Here is a 17,666-nt window from a genome sequence, read left to right as displayed (position 1 = left end):
TCTGGGGAAGTAGATATCCCGGCGAATCTCGGGTATCGTGCTGTTATGTACTGTCACAAGATTCAAGCACATGTTCTGACGTCATCCTGATTTTTTGAGGTCGTCCTTAGGTTTTTTCGAGTCTCCTCAAGATTCAACAGCAATTGTTGACACGAGAAGCGAAGTCACATCTCAAGCGACAACGATGAAAGGAGCCGCACACTTTCCCCCCCATCGCCACCCCATTTCTTCAATCCCGATGGGAATCCGGGGCAAGACCAAAACATTGGTCGTGGCAACAGATTCATGCCTCAGGCCCTTGGTCCTTTAGACCGAGGATCATCTCAGCGCCTGGATCCTCTCTTCCGAACTCGCAGAGCCACTCACATAACCGGCAGCTGGCTTGTGAACCTGGGGCGAGCCTGAGTCTAATTCTGTGCTAGATGCGAGTTTTCCCCGGTTGCAGACATGCCGGCGGTGCGCCTGGCCTTCCTGTCTGTCCCGCTGAGCCGAGCGTTTACCGATGAGTTAGAGTCATAGTTATGTGACGCCCTCTCAATGGATGGTTATATATGGCTGAGAGTTCCCCGGGTTTGGCTTGTGATTCTGCCTGTTGAGCTATTATACTCTTTTCTTCCTTCTTCGTCAGGCTGAGACTTCCTGTCGCGTGCTTTACTTTCTCTTGCTCTACACTTGTATTCTCTGTGGGGGTACTGATTGTATACTATTACAAACTAAAAGCATCAACGGCACTTGCTTTACATTGTTCAAATCGCCGACATGGGTTACCTGGAAGACGAAGACAAGCAGTACTGGGACGAGGTCCAGGCTGTGAAGAACTGGTGGAAGGACTCTCGATGGAGACACACGAAGCGTCCCTTTACTGCTGAGCAGATTGTGGCCAAGCGTGGAAACCTGAAGATTGATTACCCTTCGAATGTCCAGGCGAAGAAGCTCTGGGGCATTGTGGAGCGCAACTTCAAGGTTTGTTTCTTTGTCTCTTCGGTTGCACTATGACTGACGGCTGGTACAGAACAAGGAAGCGAGTTTCACTTATGGCTGTCTTGATCCTACAATGGTCACTCAGATGGCCAAGTACTTGGATACTGTTTATGTTTCTGGCTGGCAAAGCTCTTCGACCGCCTCGTCCACTGATGAGCCTTCTCCCGATCTTGCCGATTACCCTATGGTATGTCTTTCCATAAGAACGGTGGTAGCAAATCTAACTATTTAGAACACCGTCCCGAACAAGGTCAACCATCTGTGGATGGCCCAGCTGTTCCACGACCGGAAACAACGCGAAGAGCGCCTTACCACTCCCAAAGAACAGCGCGACAAAGTCGCCAACGTTGACTACCTTCGCCCTATCATCGCCGATGCCGACACCGGCCATGGTGGTCTTACCGCCGTGATGAAGTTGACAAAGCTGTTCGTGGAGCGTGGAGCGGCTGGTATTCACATTGAGGACCAAGCTCCCGGTACCAAGAAGTGCGGTCACATGGCAGGAAAGGTGCTCGTGCCCATCAGTGAGCATATCAATCGCCTCGTCGCCATCCGTGCGCAGGCCGACATAATGGGTGAGTTCCGGTATACATCGGCTACAAGCGGGCCGCGTCGGCTAACACTCGATCTATAGCAACCGACCTCTTAGCCATCGCCCGTACAGACTCCGAAGCCGCAACCCTAATCACATCTACCATCGACCACCGAGACCATGCCTTCATCATCGGCTCCACCAACCCCGATCTCAAACCCCTCAACGACCTCATGGTCGCCGCGGAGCAAGCGGGCAAGAACGGCGCCGAGCTTCAAGCCATCGAAGACGAGTGGATCGCCAAGGCAGGCCTGAAGCTTTTCAACGACGCCGTCGTCGACGCTATCAACAAGAGCCCCCTCCCTAACAAGCAGTCTCTCGTCGCTGAGTACCTCAAAAATGCCAAGGGCAAGAGCAATGCCGAAGCTCGCGCTATTGCCAAGGGCATCATCGGCACAGACATCCACTTCGACTGGGAATCCCCTCGCACCCGTGAAGGCTTCTACCGCTACCAAGGTGGCACACAATGCGCCGTGAACCGCGCCGTCGCCTACGCCCCCTTTGCCGACCTCATCTGGATGGAATCCAAACTCCCCGACTACAACCAAGCCAAGGAGTTTGCCGACGGCGTTCACGCCGTCTGGCCGGAACAAAAGCTCGCCTACAACCTCTCCCCCTCCTTCAACTGGAAGAAGGCCATGCCGCGCGACGAGCAAGAGACTTATATCAAGCGTCTCGGCGCGCTTGGTTACTCGTGGCAGTTTATCACCCTTGCTGGCTTGCATACTACAGCCCTTATCACGGATACCTTTGCAAAGGCTTATGCGAAGCAGGGGATGCGAGCTTATGGAGAGTTGGTGCAGGAGCCTGAGATGGCGAATGGCGTTGATGTGGTGACGCATCAGAAGTGGAGCGGTGCTAACTATGTGGATAATATGTTGAAGATGGTTACCGGTGGTGTGAGTAGTACGGCGGCGATGGGCAAGGGAGTTACGGAAGACCAGTTTAAGGCATGATTTCGGTTTAGGAGTTTAATTTTCTGACATTGGTTTGCGAGTTGATGGACATTTGATTCATTTTCATATTTATATATATTTGAGTGAATATATACCCTGTTATCTTCTATACTATCTGTTCTCCTGAACAAATCATTTACTTTCTTTTGAATACAGAATAGGCTATTCTGCAATTAATGGATTGCTGACAACTATTCTCTGACGGTACTTTAACAACATATTCGATATCCTACGTCACGGCCATGTCGGCCGATGGTACCCTTGTATCTGATATGGAGTCACATGTGCCCATCACATAACGACGATCAGAGATATATATACACAGTTGGCAGCTACCACAACCAACCTTTTCAAAAGACGGAAACTCAAGCTTTCCCCATGCCCACAAGAACAAGTAGCGCAACATTCATAACCGCGATAACAAGCCAAACCAGCACGGCGATTACACTCGTAATAAATCCATTACCCATCTTCACCCCCTTGGCTTCAGGCGGCTCCACCCCCTCCAATCTGTCCCGCTCTTCCGCGGGCGTTCGGAGCCCTTCATCCTCAGCTAGGCTATCAGAAACCCCAATTCTCTCAACAGGAACAGTCATGTACCGATCCCGGCAGGTGAAGTAGACAAGCGGTGCGCTGACGAAGGGCAGGATAACGCTAAGCACGACTTGGCTTGCCGTGAGGGTTTTATTGAGCCCGTCTCGGCCTACCGCTGCAGCGATTATGATGCTCGGGATGATACTTATTGATCTCGTTAGAAGACGACGCAACCACGGTCTTAATGACCAATTTAGCATGCCCTCGCTAACCATCTGTCCGGCCATGGTACATACAATTCCCGCTGAAAGACCTGAAAGAAGGAGTGCTAAGGCGAAGATTGTCCCCGCGGCAGGCGCGATGGAGCGTGAGAGGAGGTCATAGATTCCAAACAAATCCGCATCATCGGATGCGCTCGGCGTGCCGTACAGGCTCGCTCCCGCGACGATCAGGATCGCGGAGTTCACGAACAGCGCGAATGTGAACAGGGATAGGGCGAGTTCGATGATGCTGTATTTCATACAGCCGCGAATTGCGGCAAGGGATGGCCGGTATTCGACTGTGCCGTTTGTGCTGCCTGTGCAGACGGTGGGATTGACATAGCCGGAGACGACGTCGAATTCTTTCAGGCGCGCTTGCACGATGCCGCTACCTAGGAACATGGAGTGTGGCATTACGGTTGCGCCGAGGATGCCGCAACTTTGGAAGAGGCTTTCATATAGTTAGTTAAAGTTTGGTTTAGGTAGAAGGGAGAGTCAAACCCATTAGACTGGACTATGGCCGAGGAGGGGAGGTAACCCCGGAAGACGTCGCCGACGGATTGTTCCTTTATGAGCGACAGCTGGATGCAGAAGCAGATGACTACTCCAAGGACAAGCGCCATGACGAAGAACTCGAATAGGCGGAGTCCCCACATTGAGCCGTTTGGCCTGTAGAAGATGAGGATAAAAAGTACATCGGCGAGGGTGATTGCGCAGCCTGCGACGAGGGGAATGTGGAGGAGGAGGTTGAGCGCAATTGCGGAGCCAACGACCTGTATGTATGTTAGTAGACTCGAGAGACGTCCACATTATAAACTTACCTCTGCAATATCCGTCGCAACAATAGCTGCCTCCGCAAAAATATACAAGGTAATCACCAACCACTTCGGAAGATGTTCCCTGCAGTTCTCAGCCAGATTTAACCCCGTCACGGTTCCAAGCTTTATGCATAACGACTGCAAAAAGATTGCAAACAGGTTAGAGAGGAGGACGATGAAGAGAAGCGCATATCGATACTCTGCACCGGCTGCAACATCTGTCGCATAATTCCCCGGATCAATATAAGCGACGGCGATCAGAAACCCAGGCCCGACAAAACGGCTGAATTTCACAATAGTCTGGATAATCCGGGTATAATAAGAAGATATAGATATAGAAAACGATTCGAAAGGACGACGAGGCGATTCACTGTTTCTCGCGGGCTGCTGCCCGGCGGACGCAGAAATCGCCCCGCCGGGGGCGCTCGTCTTGCGGGCAGTTTCGTCTCCGTCCTGGGGTGTTGGTCGCTCCGTTACTACGATTCCTTCGTCGCCGATCCCAGATGCAGTATGTCCCCTGTAGACCTTGGAGTTGGCCATGCCATTAAAGTCCTCCCGAGTCGTTGCGTCTGCGTTTAGAGGCGGTGGGTTCTGGTTCCACCCGGGGTTCTGGAGGGTGTCGTCGGTCCGAGAGGGGCAGTTCATGGTGAATGATGCGGGGGTCGTGGATATAGAATGGGCAGAAGATGAAGTCTTTGAGAGGAAAAGCTCGTAGGGCTGAAGACGAGGTTGTTATACTCTGTAACTGAATTATTCCGTCAATAATGAGCCGGGCTTACCAAGGTCAACGTCAGAAGCTGAGTTTGCGGGGGGGTGGATTGATTAGTTGCTCATTTGGAGTCCCGACATTGCCCGAGTTGTAGGCAGCGACGTTCATGAGGGGTAGTGGAAAGTATTAGAGAGAAGTGATATGTAGATTTTGCTGTCATTGAAGCAAGAGAGAGTCACTGAGAGCACGCTTTCAGAATGTTCGTAAATGTAGATACGATGCCAAGAGTTGTGCCGGATTTTAAGCTACGGATAGGCTGCTTGGCATCTGGTGATGCTTTTTTCTGTTTTCGGGGATCGGCATTCCACGGGCGTTCTTCAGCCTTCAGCAATCATAGCTCTCGAAGATTAAAGCCATCATGATTGTTCTAGCGTCTACGACGAAGTATTTCTAGCAGAGGTCTAATTGTCAGCAAGCCTATCGGCGCCTCCAGATAGATACTCGATCATACACCTCTCCTTCCTCACCCGTTCCAAAATCATGCGTCGCTGCAGGTTGCCAATAAGCCACACGTTCTAGGCCCAGCGCACTCGGCTCGCGAAGCAGATCACTCTTGCACCGCCCTTTCGCATCGTATGGAATTTCTTCACCAGGATGACTGAGATGCTCCATGTACGCCTCAGACGGCGAGCCGTAAGGCGGTCCGTGCTGCAAGGGATCCTTGTGCCTGGGAAACTCAAGACAGACAAGGTTACCCTGCGGTGAAGGAGCTAGGAGCTGGGTATGCCGGAGAGACCAAGCCGGACGCATCGAGGGAGGAAACGCGCAGAAGAACTGGTTTGAGTAAGCAGAGAGTCATGCCGTGCAGGACAGGATGTGCACGCATACCGTGTAGTCGTAGATCAAATCGAAACTGTTCTTCTCCAATCCCAGTTTCTCTACCCAATCGTTCCCAAAAAAGTCGCCCTGGATCCAGGTGACTTTTCCCCTTCCAAAACTTGCATCTCTTACGGGATACCTCTCCTCAGAGCCTTCTTCTTCCTTCTTGCAGTTCTCGAATGCACTCTTGCTGTATTCCAATCCATAAGCATCATACCCGAAGCTCGCGAGGAGGAGAACATCGACCCCTCTTCCGCACCCAGGAACCAGTGCCTTCTTTCTCCGAGGTGAGCCGCCGTCAGTTGTATCGAAGAGAGGTCCGCCGATCGTAGCACGCTTGGTAGTCAAAACCTCCTCAAGCGTGGGATTGGGCTTTCGTTTGTCCCATGGTAAAATCAGGTCGTCACCCTGAGCCCAGAGCTCTTCCCAGCCAGTGTGGAGGTTCCCGGCTTCTATGTGTTTGTCAAGTGTTTTTTGAACATCTTCGGGGTTGTACTTGACGGGCATGCTTGGTGAATGGCTGGTAAATATGACGCCAGATACTTTATGATTGCGAGATCTGGCGATGCGGTACATACGTAGTCGTAGAGTAGCAGGCTGTTGTGGTATAGCGTGGGGTTGGAGTGGGGTATTGAGGGGAAGTATGTTGAAGTGAGATCATAGACGACCTCGGGATAACTTTGGGTAGGTAAAGAGCTTACCTCTACTTCTAATGTTCACAAGCCCTTGTGCATCAGATGCAAAATACGGGTTAATTATGTTCAAAACTAAGGTGGTATAAATATTGCAAACTCCGATGCTCCCATAATACACGACTAAAGTAAGCATTCTACACACAATCAGCCCAACCCAGAAGCAGGCTCCTTCACCTTCGTCTGCTCTGGAGGCTCGTCAATGAACTGAGGAGGCGCTATCTCATCCTGCATGAAACTAGGCATGGCACTTTCAGCCATCGAGCTCTCAAACAAACTATCTTCACCGAGAGCTTCCAGCTCAGCGTCAAGCTCAGCCTCGTCCACATCCTCCGGGATATCGTACGCTCGCGATATGCTCTCTTGTATCTCATTTCCGATTTCCATCAGGTCTGCCATTTCATCCTGCATCCGCTCAATTTTGTCAATATCGATGTTGCCATATTGCTTCTTCAGCGTCTTCGTGGTCGTTTTCATTGCGTCAACCGTCGTCATAACGTTCTTTAGGTTATCCTGCATCATCCCTGCCTGCTCCATGTTCCATGATTGTTGGGAAAGCTGCTCGCGCTGTGCCTCGTATTGCTTTCGACGCTGTAGGACCTTCAGGGCCTTCTGTTTGATGGCGTTCTTGCCCGGACCATCTCGCATCTTGGCTAGCTTGGTCTGGTACGAGGAGAGCTCAGAGTTCAACGCGGCGAGTTTGACATCTATACTGGCGACTCGATTATCAACCTAAAGCAAACATTTAGTTAGACGAGAGGTGGGGAAAAGTGTCGGTTTGACGGAGGCGATAGTGTGGGGATATGCTCGGGCTTGGAGGGAGTCACGAACATTTGAGATGGCGCCCTCCAACGTGGGCTTCGGAGCAGCGTTCTTGGTTCCGAATAGCCTGTTCATTCTGGCGGAGCTGATGGTGAAGGGGCAGGCAGAGATCAAGAAGCAGTGGCAGCTAGAGGTGACTTCACAGTTGGAGCTGGTACCTAGGCTAAGCCCGCTGAGGTCGGCTTTTCCTGTTTGAGCAGGTGGGTGGTTTCGCCCTGCGCTAACTGTATTGAGACGCGCCCTGCTGCCTTAGGCTACAGTGGTCTATCGTCAAGTGAGCCTGAATAATCTCATCGCAGCACGCTGCAGGAGGGTCTTCTGCTTAAATCAGACGGATGAGACCTGGAATCATGTTTGTTGTTGGAGAAGCGATTTCAACTCTCAAGATTGTAGTACTGTTATCTATGGGCATCTATTAATAATACTCAAGCGTGCAGTTTGAAGTCCCACTCCCACTGTTCTCCGGACGCACTTGAAACGATCCATCGGTCGCGGTCATCCCCCTCGGATTATTCACTCTCTCCCCTCTTTTCTATATTCCCCTGTTCTTCTTTGCTTATATCGATCGATCCGATACATTCCCCCGCTACTGCGATTGGGCTTGTTGGGTATCTCCGCCCGCTGTCCAGGATCACAGTACCGGCCGATCCAGACGCCCGTCTTCAGCACACCACAATCGAGCGACGTGACTCGACTGCCCGCCCGCACGTCAGCCTACCAGCCCAGCCTTACTTGGTCCTGTCTGGTGTTGTTGGACAACAGCTCTCCCTTGAAGTGACGGTGAGGTCTCGTGCAGTGCACTCAGGGCTGCTAGAGTCATTCGCACCACTCGTGAATCGACCACTGCTCTTCTTTACTTATTTCCCTGGTCGTTGAAGGTGCGTACCGCCTGTGTGCGGTGCCTCTCCCCCCACGCAATTATGTCAAATGCTCTTCCTATCCCACCGTGCCAACCAACCTTGTTCTTCCTCTCACTCGAACTTCAACCTCGCCTCGGTCTGCGGACTGTTGCCGTGACCTGTTGTTGCTTTTAGCTATCGAGCTCATTGCTGACTATAATTTTTGATTGCAGCGCTTGGTCGCTCCGACAGGGCATAATTTACCGATCTATTACCTACGTCTTTACTTCCGAACGAGTGCCTCTCCCGTGACGAATCAGCCCCAAACGCTAGCGCGATATATGAGAACGCCTTCCACACGTGTACTCATTTCGTCCTGTACATCTCACAGGGCCCATAGACCCCCCACTTCTCCGCCTTATACCTACCCATAGCGCTCGTCGTCATTGAAGCTTGGGCGAGGACGACGGTTACAAAAAAGCTTGTGATACCCTATTTCTTTCCATGACTTGTTTCATCCGGTTATATAATTCAAAATGTTCTGGCGCTTTGGAGGATATGCGAGTATCTCCACGATCGACTCGCTTCTGGACAAGCCAGATGTCAGCCTCGAAGAGCTGCTAGACGAATCTGAGCTGATCCAGGAGCTTAAACAACTTAATACAAAACTCATAGAGTACTTACGAGAAGATGACATTCTCAAGAAGCTTATGGACTATGTTGTCGCCCCTAGTCTGGTGAACGAAGACGATGATGATGATGACGACCCAACCAACAAGGAAGAGGGGGCAGGGACGCGCAATGACGACTCCGAGAGTGAAGAGAAGAAGGGCGATCCCCTCAAACACCTGTTGGATTCGGAAGACCTTGAGCGTGCTGAAAAAGAACGTCTTAAACGCGCATACGTTGCATGCGAGATCCTGTCCTCCGAAGTCTGGTCCATTCTTGACTCTACTATGGCCAATCCAGGATATCTACGCGAGTTCTGGGGCTTCGTTCGACGCCCAGAACCTCTTGATTCTATCCAAGCTAGTTACTTCACAAAGGTGAACGAGACTTTATTAGATAAGAAGACGGGCGAGATGCTGGACTTGTTGAAGTCGATGGATGGGATCGTTCCAGCTATTCTTCAGCATGTTGACAACCCCATGGTCATGGACCTGCTGCTGAAATTAATCAGTCTCGAAAGAGCCGAGGATGGCCAAGGCATCGTCGATGTAAGCACACGCTGCCCTTGTTTGGTTGTCTGATCTAACGTCACCTAGTGGCTCAAATCGCAGGATTTGATCCCGAAACTACTTGCCTTTCTTTCGCCAGAGTGGCCGGCTTCTGTCCAGACGTCTGCGGGGGATTTCCTGAAAGCTATCATAACAATATCAGCAAATGCCACGCAAAACGACCAATCATGTATTGGCCCCAACAGTCTAACTCGGCAATTGGTTTCTGTGCCATGTGTTGAGAGCCTAGTCAAGGCAATGCTGCAAGGTGGAAATGCTTTGACAGTGGGTGTTGGAATTGTCATTGAAGTCATTCGGAAGAACAACTCTGACTATGATCCTGATCACCTGAATGCCCCCGATTCACTTCCCTCCATGTACGACCCTATATATCTCGGCACCCTACTACGAATTTTCGCCAAGCATATACCCGATTTCGTGGCGTTGATTCGAAGCTCAAAACATACAGTCTCCGATGGTGGCAAGGTAAAGAGCGTGGAACGAGAGCAGCTAAGTTCTGCCTGGGGCGCCAAGATTGAGCCGCTGGGTTTTGACAGGTTCAAGACTTGCGAATTGATGGCCGAATTACTTCATTGCAGCAACATGGGACTTTTGAACGAGCCAGGTAGCGACGAATATGTGCTGCAGAGGGATGCCGAACGTGAGAGGACCTTGAGCCAAGGCGCGTTCGGCCAGCATCATGAGGGTAATTCCACTTTTGACGGCAATGACTCCACCGCAGATTTCGTCAACGGCTCTGTTGGCGATTACGGGTCTCCGGAGAACTCTAACGAACTTGGTGGAGCAAATACGAATGACGATGGATATGAAGATGTCAGCTCCTCGACCGTTATTGTCGACAAGGAAAAAGGAGCAGCTGCCAAAGAGGACAAGTCGGGTGCGGAACCATCTTTAACATCAACTACGCCCCCTGCAGTGGAGCAAATTTCGCCCGAATCGAAGAATGCCGACTGGAAAGAAGCAGATAAACCGTCCACCAATTCTGCGCCGTCACCCACAGACGAACTTACTGCTCAGATTGGCGCGGTATCTCTTGAAGCTAAACCGGACAGCGATGTGAACCAAAAGCCCGTGGAAGCGAGCCCCAAAGAATCTGCCGCCTCAGAACCGGTTCCAGCTTCAGCCCCGATGTCCTCGAATCCCGATGCCGTACCCGCTCCTCTCTTTTCCAACAAAGAGCAAACGCACGAAACTCCGGCCGCATCTGATACGGAACATGCAAAATCTTCAGAGCCGGCAGGAACTACCCCAGATCAGCCGCCTACTCAAGAAAGCCGCAACGATGGACAGCAGCCCTTACATCCAGATGTCCAAATCGACACAAATGGGGAACCTGTCGTTGGCGACTATCTGAAGATAATGTTTGTGGAACATCATGTTGTTCCTACTATATTAGTAAGTCGTTGGCAGGTATTGCCTGTGAACGTGCTGACTGTATTAGGATTTTTTCTTCCGATTTCCGTGGAATAACTTTCTTCACAACGTTGTGTATGATGTAATTCAACAGGTGTTCAACGGGCCTATGGACCGAGGATACAACCGTGTTCTTGCGATTGACGTTTTTGAAACGGGCAAAATCACTCAGACGATCATCGAAGGCCAGAAGAGGAGCGATGAGACACAGAAAACGAAACGGATCCGTCTTGGGTACATGGGCCATTTAACTCTCATTGCCGAAGAAGTCGTAAAGTTCAGCGAGCGCCATCCACCAGAGCTGCTTTCTCCCACAGTGATGGACAGCGTGCTAAATCCAGAGTGGATAGAGTATGTTGAGCAGACTCTGTCCGAAACAAGAGAACGGGATAATGCTATCCTTGGTGGGGTCAGACCTGAATTGAACGTCGGTCATCGCCAACAGAATATGCTCAACACCGGTCAGTCTTCTGCACTGGCCGACGCTGGGTTGAACGGCATGGCCGGTAACTCAAACTTCCAAGGGTTCGACATGGTCAATCAAGGAAGCGTTTCGGGTGGAGCTTTCGGTGTCGGGGGTGGTAACTCCATGGTTAGTGGATTCGGAAGCTCGAGCGATGACGATGAGGATGAAGATATGGAGGACCAGGATGACCGGCATCTAGCCGAGCCAAGCTCAGAGAGCGGGACCGAAAATGTAGGTACTGACCTTTCTAGAGGTGTTGAGATGCATGATGTTTGAGTCCTCTGTTCGCGTTCAGTTGCAAGACCCTTGGCCTACCCATGGTGACGGGAGTGGCGACACACATTTCTACGCAAAAGACGAATTCTGACAACGTCTCGTCCCTGCAACCCACGAGCCACTCCCTGAGTGGTGCCGCCGCCTCTAAACCTGGGTGGGTTGGAGTGTTTCTTGCGTCGCCCAGTCTCCGATTCCCTCGCCAATACAATACATCGACATATTGTTGGGAACGCTATACTGCAAAAAATGCTAACTCGATTTCACAGGCCTCTAGCCAGCCTATTCCAATTATTGCTCCGCCTCCGCCTGCACTGAATCTCGGACCATCTCGAGCCCGACGACAACTCGCTGCACGACTAGCAGCTCAGAAACAAGCAGCTGAAAATGCCGAGGGTGGTGAGATTGAAGACGACAAGCAAGGCTCCAACTTCCAGTGGCCCTCTGATTCTTTTGCAGATCAGGGGTTAAACGATGGGAGCCACTCATCGGACTTCCCACCCGGCAATGTTTCATCGCCCACTTTCCCAGACTCCGGCTTTAGCCCCTCGGACTCGTTTTCGGCGGGCTCTTCTGATGAGGAGAATGGTTTTACAGGAAGGCGGCGCAAGGAGCGCGTACCACTTGAGGTTGATGACGACGATGACGATATGGGCGAGATGGTAGGCCCATCGATGGACTCTCACATGATGGACTCTGATGAAGAGGAAGCGATCCTCAGCGAATCACTGGGGTATCCAGAGCTTGGATCGGGCTCCTACAAGAACTTCCGAAGCTCTCGACTAGGGCACTCGCCGTTCGGGGATGACCAAAACGACAGCAGCGAGGGCGAGGACGAAGGCCTAGTGGAGATTTTAGTCCCAGGCAAAAAGCCCCAGTGAATGACTCGAATCCAATGACCACAAACTCATGATTATGATTATGATGATGTACACTATTTGACTGCATGGCATTGTATATTCCAACGCGACGATAAGGAGCACAGCGAATACGGCCTGTTGGATAGGTTCAGGCGCCTGAGCGGCAACTTCACTTCGACCTTGATCTGATGCTGAATGATGGAAATTATACGATCTAGTGGCGTTTATATGCGGTTGTTTGTGTTTCCTCTTCCTTAGTATCATAGCTGCTGCATTTATATGTTGTGTTTCAGATGTGATAGCGGTGGGGGTGGGGGGTATATCCGCTCAAAGACAACAGTATCTCATCCTCTGCCTGTGGAGTCTTGTACGATAGTTGATAGAGAATGATCTTCTGCCTATATATCCGTCATCAGCCATCATCCACCTACACTACATTTGAACAAACTCCCTCATCTCGTTTGTTCACGCCAGCCCAGTAGCCAGCTCTCTATCAAGCCGCCGTATGTCACGTAAGTGAGCTCCGTCATCATCCTCCTCTTTTCGTCTGTTTGTGCGCCGCCTTCCACGAGGAACAGGATAGTTCCCATCAGCTTTGTGGTGAGTATTGCGTAGCCGAGCGCGGTGTACAGACTAACATCGTACACGTGTCTGAAAGGTTGTATTTAATGGTCTTAGTGGAAGTATGGTGGTGCAGGCAGGAGAACTTGTAGGGCTTGTCGGTTTGAGTATTTACGCTTATGTTGGTGTTTGGGTGGTGCTCTGATCATGTATATGTTCTTAGAAAGAGCAGGAGTTGGAGTGGAGGCAGGACCAAGAGCAAGAGCAAGACTCCTCTCTGGCGTGGTAGCATCTGTACAATCACCCTATACCCACCCTGCATTGTAAAAGTCAAAAGACATGGTTCTTATAGTGGTATCTTATTGTTTCATCCTTCATTAGCTCAGCTAAAAAGTAGGTTTGGTGATAGATATGATTTGCAAAGAACACAGCTACTGCTCTTGCGGAATATACAAATACGTCTCGGTAGAAATCATCACATCGCCACCCCCATCTCCACTCTTCAGCATCGCCAGCGGCTCCTCGGGGACTTGGACAGTTTCCTGCTCTGTCATCATCCAAGCCCAACGCAACCAATTGGGCGATAACCACCAAGTATCTGAATCGCCCTGTCCACCGGTAAATGGCTCCAATGCTGCAAACATATCCGGCTTTCGCTCGCGCAGTTTCTTGAGAACGTCGTCAAACTCAGAGAGCAAGGCCTCGTCATCTTCGTCTTCTAACGCCCATGCGACATCATTGGGAGGCGGGAGGTAGTGATCAAGGAGGAAAGATGCCCAGCGGGAGAGTCGCGGTGGGAGGAAGCTTGAACGTTCCCCAGAGACTATGTTATGTTTGTGTCTGTTGGTTGTGTGGACTGCTACAACGAAGCAGGCAAAGAGGGGGAAGCGGAAGGGGATATCATTTTCTGGAACGCCTCTTAGGGCTTCAACGCGTCGAGAGGCGGTTGTAATAATAGTCTTGAAGCATTCGCGAGATGAGTTCTGCACGTCGGATGGTAAAAGATCGAGGACTTCGTTGAATGTGAAGAGCTCGCCAGTCTTGAGGAGGATAGATGGTCGTTCCAGGATACGGACCTGAATGCGAGAGTATACTTCCTCTGGGAACTTGCCTTGCGGGATGTGAGACATGTGTTGGTTGAGAAGTTGATTTGTTTCCTCCCAATGTCCTTCAAAATCGTGGAGCCGTGTCCGTTGGAGAGACCAGGCGGCGATGACGAGGGCTGTCTCAGAGAGTCTGACCTGCGTGTCTCGATAGATTTTCGCGTGTGTTTGTTTGAGGTTACGTGGTTGCGTCTCCGGTTCTGAGGCCCTTAATCTCACGATATGTGTGATTAACTCGATGATAATCTGACTTAGGGCAGAGATTGCTGCGCGGGAATTTCCGTAAGTATTTGCGTGTTGGATGGCATGCTCTGAGATCTCAAGTGTCTCTAATTCTCTCTGGTTTGCTGCTAGCACTGAGACAGCATTGAATAGAGCTGGAGAGAAGACGGAATGTTCCATAGGAATATCTGGGGCGAGGAGGGGATAGAAGATGTTGAAAACATAGTAGGGGTCTTCGGTATTGTTGGGCAGGTTAGGAAACAGCTGCTTCTGCTGTTCGCGGGCGAAGTGTAGGGGGCTGCCAGGTGGTGCACGCAAAGCAACCCTCCGGTAATCGCACGTGTTGTCAGCAAGGCAGAAACCGTAGTTCATCATCACTAGGTTGTGTTAGCTCAATCGAAGGTAGTATATCGAGCACATACGTTGTTCATTATTACGGGGGCCGTAATTGTTGGAGATTTCTTGCTCTGCGCCAACTTCTTCGAGGACAACAAAGTCAATATTCTCTTTACCGGCCCGCCATTCAACCTTTGATAAAGGTTTATGATTCGAGATGTCGAAAAAGGGTAGCAGGACTGAAACATGCTCAGGAACGTCGATTTCAGGAATTATTGAAGATAACACCTTTGCCGTAAATGCTCGAGAGAAGAACATTGTTGACGCCCAGAGATAGAGATCCCTAACAGAAGCATTAGCAAGCGTCTCATGGTAGGGCGTATATAGCTTACCATGAGTATCTCTCAGCATCTTGGAATCTGGATTTGCGAAGCTCGTTTAGCGAGCTATCATACTTATTCTGTAGCAAAGAAATCTTCTGCTTCCTTCCTTCTGCCAAGCTCGTGCCTTCCAGCCACTCAACATCCTCGTCTTCAATATAGTATGGAAGTGTGGTCAAAGAGCCTGGCTGAGGAAGTGTCTGAAGGTACGGGTACCAGAAGCCTTCTGTGCCCCGTAGATATTGGCCGACAAGGAAGAAGATTGCGACTTCTTCAGCTTCAACACTCTGGATAAAAGTTGAAGGAAGATTCACTCCATGAGTGGGGAAATGAGTGTCCCCAGCATGGTGGTCTATGGCATTGAAGTACGACAAAGTCGTTACGACAGGTGTGTTGATAATGTGGGTATTGCTGGCCACGCCATTGCCCTTTACCCGGAGGTGAGTGCCAATCTTGTCATCGTAACTTAATTGGACGTTCTCGTGGAGGCTGCCTCCAAATTTCTTCATCCATTCAAGTAGCGTAGAGTAGACCTCTAAGCTATTCTGTTGAGAGGGACTGTTTGTGTCAGACTGCGCCATGTAGAGTTGGTAATCAGGGCTTACAGTATAGCTTCGTCATATTCAGCAGCCATTATATCTATAGACAATGATATTCACCTGAGCTGTTGAATTATGTAGAAAATATGCATGCCCTTCGATGGTGATGTAGTATCACGTGATAGCTTATGGCTGGATCCACGTGACTCGGACGGTCCAATCACCTCTCGGGCAAAGGCGGATATTCAGCAACGGCAGGAATTGAAGGCCAACGCCATCACCGACCCCCTCGTGTCGCTTCACTCCTCTCTCCCTCCACCACAGCCATTGGGCCATCGTCACCATGATATCTCGAGCGGCGGCTCCTTCGTCTTCTCCCCTCGCCTCCCTTTCCACCCGCTCCCTCCGAGTCCAGGCCCCGGCCGCCCGCTCGTTCGCGACCGTCCAGGACAATGCACCCCCGGTCAAGCACTACGGAGGTTTGAAGGACCAGGATCGCATCTTCACCAACCTTTACAATCACCATGGAGCCGATCTGAAGTCCGCACAGAAGTATGGCGACTGGCACAGGACCAAGGACATTGTGTTGAAGGGTCATGATTGGGTAGGCTAATATCGGTCACCTATCAACGGGAGCAATTGGCGATACTGATGCGTGTTTAAGCTTATTTCAGAACTCAAGGCCTCTGGTCTGCGTGGCCGTGGTGGTGCTGGTTTCCCCTCTGGTCTGAAATATGTATGTGCTTTACCGTCCGAACCTTCGACTGCCGGATATCAGGATCCGACTAACAGACTGGTAGTCGTTCATGAACTTCAAAGACTGGGACAAGGATCCGAGACCCCGTTACCTCGTTGTCAACGCCGATGAGGGTGAGCCCGGAACATGCAAGGACCGTGAGATTATGCGCAAGGATCCCCACAAACTGATCGAGGGCTGCCTCGTGGTCGGCCGCGCCATGAACGCCAACGCCGCCTACATCTACATCCGTGGCGAATTCTACCAGGAGGCCACCGTTCTTCAACGTGCCATTAACGAAGCCTACCAGGCAGGCCTGATTGGCAAGAATGCCTGCGGAACCGGTTACGACTTTGACGTTTACATCCACCGTGGAATGGGCGCATACGTCTGTGGTGAGGAGACCTCTCTCATCGAGTCCATTGAAGGCAAGGCCGGCAAGCCCCGTCTGAAGCCTCCTTTCCCTGCCGCCGTCGGACTTTTCGGCTGCCCCAGCACAGTCACCAACGTCGAGACAGTCGCCGTGACCCCCACCATTATGCGACGAGGTGGCAGCTGGTTTGCCGGTTTCGGCCGTGAGCGTAATGCAGGAACCAAGCTCTTCTGTATTTCGGGACACGTCAACAACCCCTGTACCGTCGAGGAGGAGATGTCCATCTCTCTCCGTGAGCTCATTGAACGCCACTGCGGCGGTGTCCGCGGAGGCTGGGACAACCTTTACGCCGTCATCCCTGGTGGTTCATCAACACCCGTTATCCCCAAGCACGTCTGCGACGACCAACTTATGGACTTCGACGCTCTCAAGGACTCCCAAACCGGTCTCGGTACCGCCGCCGTCATCGTTATGGACAAGTCCACCGACATCATCCGCGCCATCTCCCGTCTCTCCACCTTCTACAAGCACGAGTCCTGCGGTCAATGCACTCCTTGCCGTGAAGGTAGCAAATGGACCATGCAAATGATGCAGCGTCTCGAGAAGGGTCAAGCCCGCGAGCGTGAAATCGACATGCTCCAGGAGCTAACCAAGCAGGTCGAAGGTCACACCATCTGCGCCCTTGGTGAGGCCTTCGCCTGGCCCATCCAGGGTCTGATCCGCCACTTCCGCCCAGAGATCGAGGCCCGCATCAAGGAGTATTCACAGGAGATCAACGGCCAGAGGCCGTTCGCTGGTGGATGGCATCCTAATAGCCGGGCCGAGGGCAAGCTGATCTCACCGGGCATGTAAACTATTTTCCTCATGTGAAGTATTCAAAAGACTATGTTGATTTTGCTGTCTCATGATATCATCTACCTATTACCTATCTAAAGAGGGCGACTAGACTTTCTTTCTTTTGCTTTTGAGTTCCGTGTGCGTGCGTTGCTTTTTATTTGCCGGGTTTGACCATGTACAGTTTTTTTTAAGTGTGGTAGCAATGAAAACTATATCCACCCAAAATCAACTCCATGTCGATGCCTGG

At 51.2% G+C, this 17,666-nt stretch overlaps 7 protein-coding genes across 7 annotated transcripts; 3 read left to right on the top strand and 4 right to left on the bottom strand.

Moving 5' to 3' along the window:
* The first annotated feature begins 144 nt into the window (after positions 1–144).
* On the top strand, positions 145–2,640 carry BJY04DRAFT_188635 (isocitrate lyase 1). Its single transcript, XM_073711260.1, has 4 exons — positions 145–963; positions 1,013–1,168; positions 1,214–1,556; positions 1,616–2,640. The coding sequence occupies exons 1-4, from the start codon at positions 760–762 to the stop codon at positions 2,527–2,529; spliced, it is 1,617 nt and encodes a 538-aa protein (XP_073571525.1). The 5' UTR covers positions 145–759; the 3' UTR covers positions 2,530–2,640.
* A 187-nt stretch (positions 2,641–2,827) lies between these two features.
* BJY04DRAFT_227770 (NRAMP family metal ion transporter) lies at positions 2,828–4,786 on the bottom strand (the record flags this gene model as incomplete). Its single annotated transcript, XM_073718702.1, has 3 exons — positions 2,828–3,774; positions 3,825–4,096; positions 4,145–4,786. 3 exons carry the CDS (start codon positions 4,784–4,786, stop codon positions 2,895–2,897), a joined length of 1,794 nt encoding a protein of 597 aa, XP_073571524.1. The 3' UTR covers positions 2,828–2,894.
* A 421-nt stretch (positions 4,787–5,207) lies between these two features.
* Positions 5,208–6,334, bottom strand: BJY04DRAFT_188631 (putative thiol methyltransferase). The gene is made up of 2 exons (XM_073711259.1): positions 5,739–6,334; positions 5,208–5,684 (listed from the first exon to the last, which is right to left on the bottom strand). Exons 1-2 carry the CDS (start codon positions 6,303–6,305, stop codon positions 5,328–5,330), a joined length of 924 nt encoding a protein of 307 aa, XP_073571523.1. The 5' UTR covers positions 6,306–6,334; the 3' UTR covers positions 5,208–5,327.
* Positions 6,335–6,476: 142 nt separating this feature from the next.
* Positions 6,477–7,589, bottom strand: BJY04DRAFT_188629 (putative SNF7 family protein (Cta1)). The gene is made up of 2 exons (XM_073711258.1): positions 7,253–7,589; positions 6,477–7,153 (listed from the first exon to the last, which is right to left on the bottom strand). Exons 1-2 carry the CDS (start codon positions 7,316–7,318, stop codon positions 6,569–6,571), a joined length of 651 nt encoding a protein of 216 aa, XP_073571522.1. The 5' UTR covers positions 7,319–7,589; the 3' UTR covers positions 6,477–6,568.
* A 1,177-nt stretch (positions 7,590–8,766) lies between these two features.
* BJY04DRAFT_188625 (SIT4 phosphatase-associated protein-domain-containing protein) lies at positions 8,767–12,735 on the top strand. The gene is made up of 4 exons (XM_073711257.1): positions 8,767–9,299; positions 9,348–10,715; positions 10,762–11,430; positions 11,742–12,735. Exons 1-4 carry the CDS (start codon positions 8,793–8,795, stop codon positions 12,351–12,353), a joined length of 3,156 nt encoding a protein of 1,051 aa, XP_073571521.1. The 5' UTR covers positions 8,767–8,792; the 3' UTR covers positions 12,354–12,735.
* Positions 12,736–13,247: 512 nt separating this feature from the next.
* Positions 13,248–15,594, bottom strand: BJY04DRAFT_188623 (SET domain protein). The gene is made up of 4 exons (XM_073711256.1): positions 15,540–15,594; positions 14,947–15,492; positions 14,641–14,897; positions 13,248–14,595 (listed from the first exon to the last, which is right to left on the bottom strand). Exons 1-4 carry the CDS (start codon positions 15,566–15,568, stop codon positions 13,325–13,327), a joined length of 2,103 nt encoding a protein of 700 aa, XP_073571520.1. The 5' UTR covers positions 15,569–15,594; the 3' UTR covers positions 13,248–13,324.
* Positions 15,595–15,741: 147 nt separating this feature from the next.
* Positions 15,742–17,640, top strand: BJY04DRAFT_188622 (NADH-quinone oxidoreductase subunit NuoF). Its single transcript, XM_073711255.1, has 3 exons — positions 15,742–16,077; positions 16,138–16,209; positions 16,274–17,640. Exons 1-3 carry the CDS (start codon positions 15,817–15,819, stop codon positions 17,432–17,434), a joined length of 1,494 nt encoding a protein of 497 aa, XP_073571519.1. The 5' UTR covers positions 15,742–15,816; the 3' UTR covers positions 17,435–17,640.
* The last annotated feature ends 26 nt before the right edge of the window (positions 17,641–17,666 follow it).

The sequence above is a fragment of the Aspergillus karnatakaensis genome (genome assembly GCF_047715665.1).
Source record: "Aspergillus karnatakaensis strain CBS 102800 unplaced genomic scaffold BJY04scaffold_23, whole genome shotgun sequence".
In the NCBI taxonomy this organism is placed as follows: domain Eukaryota; kingdom Fungi; phylum Ascomycota; class Eurotiomycetes; order Eurotiales; family Aspergillaceae; genus Aspergillus; species Aspergillus karnatakaensis.
The sequence above is the reverse complement of the archived record's forward strand: the minus strand, read 5'-3'. Positions and strand labels throughout refer to the sequence as shown.

What these genes read in the sequence shown, in the direction of transcription:
- BJY04DRAFT_188635 (XM_073711260.1), top strand. Translation starts at nt 760, where the DNA reads ATGGGTTACCTGGAAGACGAAGACAAGCAGTACTGGGACGAGGTCCAG. An exon ending in ATCTTGCCGATTACCCTATG is followed by an intron (nt 1,169 to 1,213) that starts GTATGTCTTTCC and finishes CTAACTATTTAG; the next exon opens with AACACCGTCCCGAACAAGGT. An exon ending in TGCGCAGGCCGACATAATGG is followed by an intron (nt 1,557 to 1,615) that starts GTGAGTTCCGGT and finishes CTCGATCTATAG; the next exon opens with CAACCGACCTCTTAGCCATC.
- BJY04DRAFT_188631 (XM_073711259.1), bottom strand. Translation starts at nt 6,305, where the DNA reads ATGTACCGCATCGCCAGATCTCGCAATCATAAAGTATCTGGCGTCATA. An exon ending in ATTTGATCTACGACTACACG is followed by an intron (nt 5,685 to 5,738) that starts GTATGCGTGCAC and finishes TACTCAAACCAG; the next exon opens with TTCTTCTGCGCGTTTCCTCC.
- BJY04DRAFT_188629 (XM_073711258.1), bottom strand. Translation starts at nt 7,318, where the DNA reads ATGAACAGGCTATTCGGAACCAAGAACGCTGCTCCGAAGCCCACGTTG. An exon ending in TGGAGGGCGCCATCTCAAAT is followed by an intron (nt 7,154 to 7,252) that starts GTTCGTGACTCC and finishes TGTTTGCTTTAG; the next exon opens with GTTGATAATCGAGTCGCCAG.
- BJY04DRAFT_188625 (XM_073711257.1), top strand. Translation starts at nt 8,793, where the DNA reads ATGGACTATGTTGTCGCCCCTAGTCTGGTGAACGAAGACGATGATGAT. An exon ending in ATGGCCAAGGCATCGTCGAT is followed by an intron (nt 9,300 to 9,347) that starts GTAAGCACACGC and finishes AACGTCACCTAG; the next exon opens with TGGCTCAAATCGCAGGATTT. An exon ending in CAGAGAGCGGGACCGAAAAT is followed by an intron (nt 11,431 to 11,741) that starts GTAGGTACTGAC and finishes TCGATTTCACAG; the next exon opens with GCCTCTAGCCAGCCTATTCC.
- BJY04DRAFT_188623 (XM_073711256.1), bottom strand. Translation starts at nt 15,568, where the DNA reads ATGGCTGCTGAATATGACGAAGCTATACT. An exon ending in GATGCTGAGAGATACTCATG is followed by an intron (nt 14,898 to 14,946) that starts GTAAGCTATATA and finishes TGCTTCTGTTAG; the next exon opens with GGATCTCTATCTCTGGGCGT. An exon ending in CCCCCGTAATAATGAACAAC is followed by an intron (nt 14,596 to 14,640) that starts GTATGTGCTCGA and finishes AACACAACCTAG; the next exon opens with TGATGATGAACTACGGTTTC.
- BJY04DRAFT_188622 (XM_073711255.1), top strand. Translation starts at nt 15,817, where the DNA reads ATGATATCTCGAGCGGCGGCTCCTTCGTCTTCTCCCCTCGCCTCCCTT. An exon ending in TGTTGAAGGGTCATGATTGG is followed by an intron (nt 16,078 to 16,137) that starts GTAGGCTAATAT and finishes TGCGTGTTTAAG; the next exon opens with CTTATTTCAGAACTCAAGGC. An exon ending in TCCCCTCTGGTCTGAAATAT is followed by an intron (nt 16,210 to 16,273) that starts GTATGTGCTTTA and finishes ACAGACTGGTAG; the next exon opens with TCGTTCATGAACTTCAAAGA.